Below are 13543 nucleotides of genomic sequence, written 5' to 3' on the forward strand. Positions count from 1 at the left end.
AAGGACCTTCAAATTTTTCAAGTTTAGATCATTAACCAGGAGGGAGAAACAACACTTAGCCAACCCAATAAAGGTATTCAGCTGAAAAAGAGAAAAACATAAACACACACACACATATATATATATATATATATATATCTCAGAAATAATTGAAAACCTACCTGGGGAAGCTGGTACACCCAATATTTCCTGGCATAACTTTGCATATTCCTCTACAGGGTCAGCGCCTGTTTTTGTATGCAACTCTTGATCAACTTTTGCTAAAACAATCTGGCGAAGATTTAAGAGACCTGATTGTGACAAAAAAAGTAAAATCAGGCATGTAAATAATTAACTGAGATGCAGTAACTATACAACACAGGCATTTGTGCGCATGTATTCTACTCACACTTATGGTAAAAACAGACAAAGGTATTCTATCTATGGTATTTACTAAAACAGTACATCTCTGAGACACAAAGAAGGGCCAGTCTTTCAGTTACCACTGTATGGATATTCCTTTAGTTGTTCTAGTGTTATAGCAGTTTCTCAGGGGGGTGGTTCAAGGAGACATACGCACACAGGCACACAAACAAAACACTTGCTTGTTTTATGCTTCTGAAGATGTCAAGTGGGAGGGAGCATGGAACCTCCTGCAAATGCCACCCCCCCCCCGGAAATCTGTTGTTAAGATAAGCACTTCACATAACTGCTAACTTAAAGGAAAGGTACACCCATAATCTGAAAACAAATGTATATATTCATCACATCTTGATATTCTGTGCTATATACTAATGCATCAGAATGTCTCCAAGTGCTTTTGCTAATGTCTGCTCTATCTCAAAATGGCTGTGACAGAAAAACATCCTCATGTAATTTTGTATTTCAGACTATTCATCTTGTTCTCAGAATGAATCATGTGCCCCTGAGACAGCCTAGACATAATAAACAAGGTGGTTTGATTCTGTCTTTAGTTATGGTGACAATGATAATGAGCCACGTGCTTCTTTGATAGTCTCTGGAAAGAGTCACTATTTCTTTTTCATTAAATTACACTATGCACTAACTGTAAGTTGCTAAAAGGCCTTTCATAGAATTTAAATCTTCCATAAAAGAGAGGTAAAATACAGGGCTTTCTTATATATTCAAGACTGTATTTCCTAGGTAACTTTCCAACCCTCCACTACACAACTGCTTAGTTGTCAGAAGTTTCCAGGTAAGCCTAGCAGTTATGTTCACTCATCTGTGATACCGATATCACTACAAACAGTTATTAAGGCAGATAAAGTCACTTTTAATATATCATACTTTTCTTAATCGTCTATAGTTATGTGGATAAAAGCAATACTCCACTGGCTAAAAAATGAAAGTACTTTCCATTTTATGTAGTTATTCAAAATAACTCATCCCTGTTCTTCATATAAAAAACTTCGCCCTTTACCAACTCTTTGGAAAAAAAAAGTTCTAATTTTAGCTGTCACCAAGTGCCCCTACAGCACATTACTGACCACAGCAATATAACATTCTTGAGATGTAAAACAGCAGGTTGTAACTAACACTGCTAACTACATAAAATATGTCATCTACACTGTCATGTAGACCAAACAAATATTATGAAACAACTGAAGTAACAAAAGGGAAAATAAGATGGGTGGACCTTCACAATCTGTAGCCATGAAAATTGAAATGAAGAAACTAAAAGACGCTGACATGTTGACTATACTGGAGGGTAGAACTATCTTTTAAAAAAAGGATTTTACAAAAGATGCCTACATTGTGTAGCATTTAATAACCTGTGAATACAGCACTCTAGTGGAGTCATTCTTAAGGAATCGCAGTTCAGGGTCACTTTAATGAGGAACATTTAATTACCTTGTCCAGCTAAAGTTTTTTCACATTTGTTAATAAAATACTTTCCACAAGGTTGGCAAATTATATTTTTTCTTATGTATATGTACTTTACATTACATATGCAACCAGCTAAATGTAGTTTAATTACTGAATGGAGACCTACTGAGTCAATGTTCTTCAGAAGCAACCCAGAGAACAGAAACCCCATCAAAAGTAGCACAGAACATTAAAGTTGTTCAACAGTAAGATTGGTAGAAAAAGACACCCATGTTTTCACAAGTTTGGATGCAAGACAAAGCTATTTAAGTGGAGTGTATCTGAACTGATTTCAAGGGAAAACAGTAAATAACAGTTCTGCAACACTGTGTATAAAACAAGAGAAATAACACCACAGGCAAAAGGCTCAAATTCTTCAACATCCAAGGAATAAAAAACCTAAGCGTTTTTGCATTCAACAGAACGCTTCTTCAGACTATATCAAGAACAGTTAAGCTATTTAAAAACATTGCAGTAACCAATAAAAACACTTAGGCAATTAATGGTCTTAAAGCCAGAGTGTTGCAGAAATACATCAAATACAACTACCTGTCATTATTGTGAAGGACTTTGAACAATGATACAGACCCAAATAAAAAACATACATGCATAAAAAAATACCTATGAAAAACAAATCATTCCAAAAAGCAAACATATAAATATCAATGTGTCAAAGGTCTATCATCATGGCCCCCACATGCTGAAATGGGCCCCAAGGCTAGATTTTTTGAGGGCCCCCCATAATTATATTTATAAATAAAAAAACAACAAAATTATTGTAAAGTGTACTTTCTAGCTTTCATTACAGCAAATTTTTCAATTATTTTTGAGTAATCAACTTTTTTAGCAAAATCATTTTCTATACAAAAAATTGCCAAATGATTAAGCCATTCTTGGCTAGTGGAACTTCTTTGCCATGTTTTTAACAAGTATAAGTATGCCAATTTACTGAACGATCTCTCAGCCAACAAGACAGTTACTGGTATAGTACAAAATAATTTCAATGCAAGGCAAATATTGCCAAATATTTCTTGCAGATTTTTTTCATATATTAAATTAAGAAGTTTAACTGGTGACTTTTCTGAACCAAAAACGGTCTTTGAATTGTTTTAAGGTGAAGTACTTCATTTATTAAATCATCTGACAAATCTCTTTCATAAGCTTTCACAAGTATTGCTAGTTTTGTGGTTAGCTGATGTTTGTCCAATCCTGAATATTTAAAATTGGAGAGAATAATTTGCAAATATTATCTGTTGCTTCAAATCTTGTTTTTATATCATTGATAATAAAATCCAACACTTGGTACACCTCAGAATTTCAGAATTTGTGTGCTTTTCAGGAAATTGGTGTTGGATTTCTATTGCTGCAGCAACTGCTTTAGCTTCATGAACAATGTTTTCCCACGAATCGCGCAACATCTGAATTTCTTCCACTAAGTCTTTTACCAAGGTGGCCTCTATATCAAGAGATAATCCTTTTCTTTGTATGACAATATTCTAATTATCAATACTGGCTAGTATTTGATGCCAGAATATTGTCATCAACAGACCTTTATCATCATCTTCTTTCGGCTGTTCCCGTTAGGGGTCGCCACAATGGATCACCTGTTTCCATTTCTTCCTGTCCTCTGCATCTTGCTCTGTCACACCAACCACCTGCATGTCCCCTCTCACCACATCCATAAACCTCATCTTAGGCCTTCCTCTTTTCCTGTTACTGGTAGCTTCATCCTTAGCATCTTTTTCCCAATATACTCAGCATCCCTCCTCAGCACATGTCCATACCAATGTAATCTTGCCTCTCTGGCTTGGTCTCCAAACCTTCCAACCTGGGCTGACCCTCTAATATACTTATTCCTAATCCTGTCCACCCCAGGCACACCCAGTGCAAATCTTAATATCTTTAACTCTGCCACATCCAGCTCAAACTCTTGCCTTTTTGTCAATGCCACTGTCTCCAACCCATATAACACAGCTGGTCTCACTACCCTCTTGTAGACCTTCCCTTTCACTCTTACAGGTACTCGTCTGTCACAAATCACTCCTGACACTCTTATCCACCCTCTCCATCCTGCCTGTACTCTCTTCTTCATCTTTCTTCCACACTCACTGTTACTATGAACTATTGACCCCAAGTATTTAAACTCATCCACCTTCGCCACCTCTACTCCTTGCATCCTCACCATTCCTCTACCCTCCCTCTCATTCACACAAATATATTCTGTCTTCGTCCTGCTGACCTTCATTCCTCTTCTCTCTAGAGCACATCATCTCTCCAGGGTCTCCTCCACCTGTTCCCTACTCTCACTGCAGATCACAATGTCATCTGCAAACATCATAGTCCACAGGGACTCCTGTCTGATCTCGTCTGTCAACCAGTCCATCACCATTGCAAATAAGAAAGGGCTCAGAGCTGATCCTTGATGTAACCCCACCTCCACCTTAAATGCATCCGTCACTCCCACCGCAGACCTCACCGCTGTCGCACTATCCTCGTACATACCCTGTACCACTCTTACATACTTCTCTGACACTCCTGACTTCCTCATACAATACCACAACTCCTCTCTAGGCACCCTGTCATATGCTTTCTCTAAGTCTACAAAAACACAATGCAACTCCTTCTGATATTCTCTGTACTTCTCCATCAACACTCTCAGAGCAAACATTGCATCTGTAGTGCTCTTTCCCGGCATGAAACCATACTGCTGATCACTAATCATCACGTCCCTTCTTAACCTAGCTTCCACTACTCTTTTCCCATAACTTCATGCTGTGACTGATCAGTTTAATCCCTCTGTAGTTACTACAGCTCTGCACATCACCCTTATTCTTAAAAATCGGTACCAAAACACTTTCTCCATTCCTCAGGCATCCTCTCACTTTCCAAGATTTCATTAAACAATCTGGTTAAAAACTCCACTGCCATTTCACCTAAACACCTCCATGCTTCCACAGGTATGTCATCTGGGCCAACAGCCTTTCCATTCTTCATTCTCTTCATAGCTATCCTTACCTCCTCCTTGCTAATCCATTGTACTTCATGATTCACTATCCCTACATCATCCAACCTTCTCTGCCTCTCATCCTCTTCATTCATCAACCCCTCAAAGTACTCTTTCCATCTCCTCAACACACTCTCCTCGCTTGTGAGTACGTTTCCCTCAATATCCTTTATCACCTTTACCTGCTGCACATCTTTCCTAGCTCGGTCCCTCTGTCTAGCCAATCAGTACAGGTCCTTTTCTCCCTCCTTAGTGTCAAACCTTTTATACAACTCTTCATATGCCTTATCCTTGGCCTTTGCCACCTCTCTCTTGGCCATGCACCTCATCTCCTTATACTCCGGTCTACTTTCTTCATCTCTCTGACAATCCTACTTCTTCTTTGTCAACCTCTGTCTGTATACTCTGCTGTACTTCCTCATTCCAACACCATGTCTCCTTGTTATCCTTCCTCTGTCCAGACGTGATACCAAGCACCTTTCTAGCCGAATCCCTTACTAGCTCTGCTGTAGTTATCCAGCTATTTGGTAACTCTTCACTGCCACCCAGTGCCTGTCTTAACTCATCCTTGAACTCCACCTCACAATTACCCTTCTTTAATTTCCACCATTTGATCCTTGGTGCTGCCCTCACACTCCTCCTCCTCTTCTTGATCACCAACGTCATCCTACAAACCACCATCCTATGCTTCCTAACTATACTTTCTCCGGTCACCACTTTACATTCACCAATCTCCTTCAAACTGGCCTTCCTACATAAGATATAATCCACCTGTGTGCATCTTCCTCCACTCTTGTACCTCACCCTATGCTCCTCCCTCTTGTTAAAATACGTATTCAACACAGCCATGTCCATCCTTTTTGCAAAATCCACTACCATCTGACCTTCTGCATTCCTTTAACACCATACCTACCCATCACTTCCTCATCCCCTCTGTTCCCTTCACCAACATGCCCATTGAAATCTGCTCCAATCACCACTCTCTCACCCTTGGGTACAGTCATCACCACTTCATCCAATTCTCCAAAAATTTTCTCTCATCCACTGCACACCCAACATGTGGAGCATATACACTAACTTCATCATTACACCATCAACTTCCAGCTTCATAAACATCACTCTATCAGACACTCTTTTCACCTCCAAAACATTCTTAGCATACCGTTCTTTCAGAATAACACCTACACCATTTCTCCTCCCATCCACACCATGAAAAAACAATTTGAACCCACCTCCGATACACCTAGCCTTAATCCCCTTCCATCTGGTCTCTTGCACACACAATATACCAACCTTCCTTCTGTCCATCATATCAACTAGCTCTCTCCCTATACCAATCATACTGCCAACATTCAAAGTTCTGACCCTCACTATCACAGTCCTAGCCTTTCTCCTCTCTTCCTGCCTTCGGCCATGCCTTCCGCCTCTTCTCCAACAGACCTTTATAAGAACTGAAATACTTCTTCAAACCTTTAAGCGCATTTAGTGCTGAAGGAATTAATCCTGTAGCCATCTCACTAAGAATGTCATCTATCGCAGCAAGAATACCAGGGTAATGTTTGACAATTGGACACAGCTTGAATTATTTCACTCCATCTTGTTTCTGACACACTTTGAAGAGATAATGGTATGTGTTTTCTAAGTACCTCCCAGCGTGCAGGACTATGAGCAAAATAAGTGTACAACCTCTATATATTTCTGAAAAATGTTATAACATCTGGATTGATTTTTGCAGCATTCACTCCTACGTGATTTAATGACTGTGCACCACAGGGGGAGAACACTGCAAATTTGCTCTTTTCTAGGATGCGGGTTTGAACGCCTATTACTTTACCATGCATATTGGTGCCATTATCGTACCCTTGTGAACGGCAATCTTGAAGAAGAAGTATATTGTGTTTTTTAAGAGTAACAAGTATTTCTCCAGTTATTTTTTGTCCAGTTTTCCCAGTAAAATTTATGAATTTGATGAAACGTTCATTTACTTCAAATTCATTAAATCTTTATATTGAAATACATATCTGAGAATCAGGACATTTTGTTCGTTGTGCAAGATATCTGGTGTTGCATCAACAATTATGCCATAAAAAAACTGAGTCCCTTCTTTGATCCATAATGGTGTTAAGAACTTGGTCTGCACAAAGACCTATAAACTCATTTTGAGAATACCACGACAAAAATTCTCTCCTTGAAACACAAAAACTCTAGATGCCAAAAAAGTAAGTCTAAAAAAATTCTGCAGAATCGCTTCCCACTTGGTTGGTCTCTGTATGAATTTGGAGTAGGAGGGTTTTTTCATGATTCATGTCCTTTTAATGAATCCAAAAGACATTTCCAAGCTACATGCTCGTTCCCTATGTCATTTTTCATTTTATGGCAATGTGTCATATAACTTTTTTTTTTATTTTTTTTGAAAATCCTTCTTGAGCTATAAACAGCTTATTTTAAGTGGATCTGTTCTCAGAGAAGTCGCTGCGGTAGCAAATTTTCTTTTCCTTGATATCATATTAGCCATTCTTATTCGCTTTAAAATGTTCTATTGTTCAAACTTTCTCTATTTCTTTTCATTTTTAATTTTCTACATAGAAACTCTTACATTTCTTGGCAATTTTTTTTTGGTTTTTGATTGGTTGGAAATTGTTCAAGGACTTGTTTGAGTTGTTTGAGGTTTATTTCAGAGGTTATTTGAGATTAATCATATTTTTTTTCAGGATTTTTTTCATCATGCGAATTTCATCGCACTCTTGTGTGTTTACTGTTCTTGTGTATCATGTTCTCATTTCCTTGGTCTTGGATAGTTGCAACAGTGAAATCCAATAATGTGATTCCCAGTGCCATCAGCTGCTCAGTGCTCAGGCTTCTGGCTCGTCTGTCCCATCTCTCTCTTTAGACCCCATCTCATTCTGTACTCTGTTGCAGGCTTACAAAGTAAACTCAGCCCAGAGCAGCCCCGAGCCAAATTCCGATAGGCTGGCTGGCAGGCTACTCACGAAGCCGACGTCACTGTGTATGCCTCTGTGTGATATCAGTTTGAAAAAAAAAAAGCCGGGAAATTTGGAAATTAAGGGGTGCCACTCGGGAATCGTGGCACCCTATTATTTGGACCTCAATCTCGCTTGAATTATTTTTTCTTTGTAGTCTGTTTTGTGGGCCATGTTATTTATGTGTTGCGAAATGAGAAAACTGTTAGAAATAATCATTATAATATAAGATCACAGAGCATTTGAATGCATTTTTTAAACTTTTAAAGATACTTGGAGGGTATTCAAAGTCTTACATCTGGACTTTATCATTCCCTGTACTTATTGTCATTGTATTAGTATGTTTCTCAGAATTAATGTTTTAGGAAGACTGAGGTATACAGCACTATTTTATCATATCTGATTTAATGAAACTGTGGCATTAGGTCCTGTACTCTGATACCAGTACTGAGGCATGAGGCATCTGTAGATGTGCTGTGTGAACCTACTTCACAAAACATCTAACAATATCAGAGAAAATAAAATAGGTGACTGCATTTGAGAAAAGCCATACAGAGACACTATGATCTATCATTCAGTGAAGCATAACATATTTTAGAACATACAAGCAATGTATGAAAAAGTATAAATGCATTAAGTAATGCAGAAACCTGGGGAAACCAGTTAGTATAAAGAGAAAAAGGCTGCACTGTGATAACTGCTATAGTAAGATATTTGGTAACCTCTGGTAACACTATCAGCTCATCAGCACACCACATTAACGCTGGTTTAATGAGTTTACCATTTTAATTTATCAGTTAATAAACACTAACCCAATTATATGTTTCTGTCTGCAGAACAGCACACTGTTATTAATAAAACTGAAGCCATTAATGTGTATTGAGTTTTGCAAAATTTGCCCAGCACTCCTCACATAGAGGAATAAATATCTGCCTGTGACTCTGGCAAACTGAGTTTGATTAGTGACTTGAGCACCTGCTGGAGCTGGCCAGGTGGAATTAGTCTTGCCTCTCCTGAAGGAAGAGAGATGGGAGTATGCACGAGACAACAGTTCACAAGCCCTGGTGGTGATATCAGTGCTGTTACAAAAACAGCTGTTATAGAGGTAGACTCGCGCCACCCGCTCTGCTACATTGATAACTGAATTGTGAATTTTGAAATGGGCCCATCTCCACAATTGAAAAAATATGGATATGGGCCCTTTTTGAAATTCACGACTCAATTGTTGTATGAATTAAAGTATAAATTTTCAGTGGTCGAGAAATTTCAAAAAGAGGTTTTAAATATTTTTATTTTTTGACTGATCACACCGGGTCCCCTTATCCCGGGCCCCCAAACTACGGCCCTGTCAGCACCCCGCCCTTGTGGGGGCCATGTCTAGCATATAAAAACGGCTTCAATGAAACTCTGTCATTGAGACCAGATCCTTTATCTGCTTGTAGTCTGATGATACACCTAATCTCAACCTGTTCAGTGTGATTTTTAAAGTTCCCTAATCTAGGGCCCCTGGTGGCAAATTCTATAACCAAAAATTTAAACTTATGTGAAAAATCATAGTTAAGGGCATGGCGTGCTAAAACATTATTTTCGTCTTCCTTGTTGATTGCTTACAGATGTTCCCTAACCCTCTCATGTAAAGTCCTGTTGGTTTTCCCTATATAAAAACAGGAACATTTACAACAGCTGGCCAAATACACTATATCATGTGACTTGCAATCAGCATAATGCTTAAACCTATAGACCTTTTGGGTGTCTGGCTGTAGGAAAGTATCACTGTTCATCAGGTAAGCACAATGATTACAATTCCTACAAGCTAGTGTTCCAGTGAGAACAGACTGCGATCTAGTGTCAATATTCCTTTCATAAACACAAAAGTCTCTTTAGGCACTTTGTGTTCTTACAAGCATACCTAGGCTTAGTGCCTGTAATTGCACTGATCCTATCAGCAGAAAAAATCCTCCAGTTTATTTATTATTTCACAAACTTTCTTATGATTATTAAAAAAAGGTAGTCACTCGAACACCTTGAAAGGATCGATTCCCTGGCCCATTAGCAGATGGCATATTGTGAATCTCCCTCTTAAAAAACGGTCTACCTTTATTGGATCTATCAATAAATCTAGTGTCAACAAGTCTAGCTATTTCTCTATTTTTTTACCCATTCATAGAGAAATCCCTTCCTACTTCTTTTAAACCTTTAGCACAACCAACATCAGATGCAGTGAGTCTAGAAATTCGGAGGCCCTGACTTTGTACGATATTATCATAAATATGAGCTGGATGCATACTATCACGATGAAGCAAAATGTTCTTCCTACAAGGTTTCCTGAAGATTTTAGTTTCAACCTCCTCATCTTTCTTATAAATACTTACATCAAGAAACTCAATCATGTCATATGAGTACTGCGCTTCAAATTCGAGAAAATCTGTAGTGGTATTAATACGAGTCAAAAAGCTGTTAAACATATCCATAGAACCATCCCAAGCAAGAAAAACATCATCCACAAATTGTTCATAATATGGAATATACTTATATACCTAGAGTATTCAGTATTAAAAGCATATTCCAATTCCCACTGGGCCATAACCAAATTTGCATACAAATTTGTGCAAAGAGTACCCATTGCCCCCCTTTTAATTGTAGAAAATATTTATCACCAAAAAGAAACACATTGTTTAGTACTAAATCTAACAACAGGGTATATCACAAAATACAATCACTGGGTACTCCTTTATTAGTCAGAAATAACTTGATGCAGTCCAACCAAATATCTTTGGGAATGGTCATAAACAGGGCCTTAACATCAAGAGTAACAAACAAAACCGTGGGTTTATGACTCTCAGAATGGGTATATGAAGACAGACTTTCAAGAAAATGTTGCGTGTCTTGGGACAATGGTAGTGCTATCAACAAACTTCCTAAGTTGTTTTTCTATACAAATAGAGATGAGCTTAGTTAACCATCTTGTACTGGAAACTGTTGGTCTGAGGGGAACATCAACAAAATTTCTGTGTACTTTCGGCAAACCCCTAATGATGGGAATACTGGTAGCTTCAGTCAAAAATATTTATATAAATCACAACTAATAACATTACTCATTAAGAGATCATACAAGTCACTGCAAATATGTTGTATCAAAGTAATCAACTCAGAGGCTGTTAATGGACGATGTATGTTTTTTTGTTTGGGTCTGTATCATTGTTCTAAGTCTTTCACAATAATGACAGGTCTGCAACACTCTAGCCTTTAAGACCATTAATTGCCTAAGTGTTTTTATTGGTTACTGTAATGTACTTAAATAGTTCAACTGTTGTTCTTGATATAGTCTGAAGAAGCGTTTTGTTGAACGCGAAAGCGCTTACGTTTTTATTCCTTGGATATTAAAGAATTTGAGCCTTTTGCCTGTGGTGTTAACTCACTTGTTTTATACATTTTGCTATGTTGTCTCTGAGAGGTGCTTTACTCTCAAACTGCCTTTACTTTTATTAGTTCTGCAACACAGTTTTATTTCAACAAGCCCACTTTCAATAAACATATTACCTACAGTTTGTGAAGAGCTGCAGTTCATTATAACTGGTCAAACATTTTACTGTGGAAGATGGTGTCAATATTTCAGCTAACAGTTTCTAATTACAGTGATCAGCAAATCGGGTCTACATTAAAAGACCGAAGAGGTGTTTCATCGAACACCTCTTGGTCTACACAGAGTGAATGCACTAAAGTGTGAACCCTCAAAACAGTGATTTCTTTCCCTAGGAAAGAAATCGCTAGCACAAACACACACACACGTTCAAGCATAACAACGTGGGGGGCCCCACACCCACCCAAAGTGTGGGGCTGTGCCCCCCACATCCCCTAACTAAATATACCAACTCTGAGATCGCACTACAGTGAGGAAAGGGCAAACACACAGGGATGGCCAAGCAGTTTCTTCCACAGGGAAAGAAATCGCTGTTTTGAGCATTCGCACTTTAGTGCGTTTGCTCTTTATGTGTTGACCAAGAGGTGTTCAATGAAACACATCTTCAGTCTTTTAATATAGACCCAGCAAATCAACAGGTAGGATACTCACCTTTGATGCTAGAAAGATCAGAATGCTGTGAGCTCTAGTCACACAAGGTGCTTAAATTTGTTCTCTACTACCAAAACTGAAGTGAAACAAAGGGAGTGCTGCACTCTTGAACTGCTGTCCTTCAGATGAGACAGTAAGCTAAGGTCACAAATGCCTGAAATGGTAGGTCAGGTGGATGTAAAAGATGGCATGACACAATGAATAGAGTTGTTGGGGAATTTCCTTGATATCCTAGTTAATAATCCCCAAAACAGCATTTATACCCTTTTCACAGGCCTTCCCTGAAAACAGGTCATGTTTAGTGGGACCCTGGGTTTTCCTTTAAGCTAGGTAATGCCTACTGAGACTAATGGGTCAATAAAAGTAAATACAAATGTCCATATTCAACAGTCAATCACAGTAATTATGTCTAGGTCAGTAAAAGGAGGGGATGAATAAAGTATTCTTGTAAGCCATCAGTAATTGGAAGTCAGGAGGAAGAAAGGAAGAGAAGCAGAAGCCAGTAAAAGGAAAACTGAAGAAATATAACAAAGTTAAAAATGTCCAAGCAGTCAGATGAGAAATCACAGAGCAGCTTCTATTACTTACTCACTTATGTATTTAAGTTTTGTTCACTAGATTAGTCATGCTAATCCAATGGGATATTTTCAAGGGAGACCTTACATGGTATTCATACTAATTAGGAGAAATTTGCGCATGGCACCAAGGAAACTGCAACTTTAGCCCACAGTTTTATTACAGTCTGATCCTTCTCTGTCCCATCTTCAAAAGGAGGAAACCGACAACTACTGGACAAATGAAAGTTACATACTTAACCATAATGAAAGATCCAGACTGGCAGGTTCATTCTCTACCATATGACCAAGGCTTGCAGGACTTAGTCTGGCTGAGAAAACCTTTTTAAATTGGATAGCCACTCCACTTTTCCCCACAATGCAGTACTTCCTAGGACACAAATCTGGATCTGTGAAGCACAGAGAAGGCAGTAGAGATAGTTAATGCCAACTAAACAAGAACACATACAAATACTAAAGGTCGTAGGAAGGATGCCCCATAAAATGTAAATATACACTACCCTGTTAAAACTCTTTGTGAAAAGCACTGACAAGTTAACTGACTGATTTAAATTGCACTACATAATGACTTTTGGCATAAAAGTTGGATTCGTTCTCACGGATACTCAGCCTGGGGGAACACCAAGTAAACAAGATTAGCAGGAAATACCTGAAGCTCAGAAATTCTCCTTGCAAATGTAATTCAAAAATCAAAGCTAAAAATACTATATTAATATACAGGCAACAAACTTTAACAACCCCAAAGCTTTTTGGACTACAACCAATCACTTAAAAGCAGGTACAATAACAACCTACACCTACTTCATCTAACCATTCTGTCAGCATAGACAGCAAATTCAATACTCACTTCATCCAACGTAACATTTCTTATTAAACCCTTGGCACAGGAAGACACAAGTTTCTCTCCTCCCTTGTTAGCCCTCAAAACACTTAAAATTTAAACCACTCTCAATCTCTACAATCAGAAAATATGACTAACCTTAAAACCTACCACTCTTTCCCCTGATAACATACCATCTGAGTACTTAAACTGCAGCTAATGTTC

The 13543-nt window shown here is 38.3% G+C and overlaps 1 protein-coding gene across 1 annotated transcript in view; it reads right to left on the reverse strand.

Annotated features, from left to right (window-relative positions):
• Positions 1-13543, reverse strand: part of THOP1 (thimet oligopeptidase 1) — a 499186-nt gene that overhangs the window by 77605 nt on the left and 408038 nt on the right. Inside the window, exon 11 of the mRNA XM_044053986.1 lies at positions 162-290. Within this exon, the coding sequence (XP_043909921.1) occupies positions 162-290 (129 nt within the window). The remainder of the gene's footprint in view (positions 1-161; positions 291-13543) is intronic.

Source organism: Protopterus annectens, chromosome 13.part0 (genome assembly GCF_019279795.1).
Source record: "Protopterus annectens isolate FY-2018-M chromosome 13.part0, PAN1.0, whole genome shotgun sequence".
NCBI classification, from domain to species: domain Eukaryota; kingdom Metazoa; phylum Chordata; order Ceratodontiformes; family Protopteridae; genus Protopterus; species Protopterus annectens.